Consider the following 581-nt stretch of genomic DNA (forward strand, 5'->3'; position numbering starts at 1 on the left):
TCGTCTCCTGGGGGTAGAGCTGGCGGTAAACGCCTCCCCGAACCTCGTCTAGGAGATTTTGGCACAATGTCAAGAGATTTTCTTACTGACCCTGGGGAAAGGTGGCAGGAGCCACCCTAGGGATGGACCCACAATGGGTTGTTCCCAGAGATAGTGAGCACCACCGATGCCCAACTGAGGTGCACTCACCAATCACAGTGGGCTCCAGGTCCACAAAGATGGCCCGCGGGACGTGCTTCCCAGCCCCAGTCTCGCAGAAGAAGGTGGTGAAGGAGTCGTCTCCTCCACCGATGGTTTTGTCGCTGGGCATCTGCCCGTCGGGCTGGATGCCGTGCTCCAGGCAGTACAGCTCCCAGCAGGTGTTGCCCATCTGGACGCCGGCCTGGCCGACGTGGACGGAGATGCACTCACGCTGTGGAGGTGGAGGCAGGTCAGATCCCATGCAAGATCACAAATGCAGTTGCTGCAGGCGGTATACGACCCAGGCAGGGCAGCCCTGGCCCTTTTCAGCTCGTGCAAGCCACATTGCCCTGTAGCCTGTGTCCATCCCAGTCTGCTGCCCTCTCCTAAACCTGGTGGTC

The 581-nt window shown here is 60.1% G+C and overlaps 1 protein-coding gene across 1 annotated transcript in view; it reads right to left on the reverse strand.

The window, feature by feature from the left end:
• The window catches only part of LOC104490520 (tubulin alpha-5 chain-like), a gene marked incomplete at both ends in the record, with an annotated part of 1,069 nt that extends 657 nt beyond the window's left edge, over nt 1-412 (reverse strand). The window contains 2 exons of the mRNA XM_010132814.1: nt 5-48; nt 190-412. Coding sequence (XP_010131116.1) covers nt 5-48; nt 190-412 — 267 coding nt within the window. The remainder of the gene's footprint in view (nt 1-4; nt 49-189) is intronic.
• Between the last annotated feature and the right edge of the window lie 169 nt (nt 413-581).

The sequence above is a fragment of the Buceros rhinoceros genome, unplaced genomic scaffold (assembly GCF_000710305.1).
Source record: "Buceros rhinoceros silvestris isolate BGI_N320 unplaced genomic scaffold, ASM71030v1 scaffold8223, whole genome shotgun sequence".
Taxonomy (NCBI): Eukaryota; Metazoa; Chordata; class Aves; order Bucerotiformes; family Bucerotidae; genus Buceros; species Buceros rhinoceros.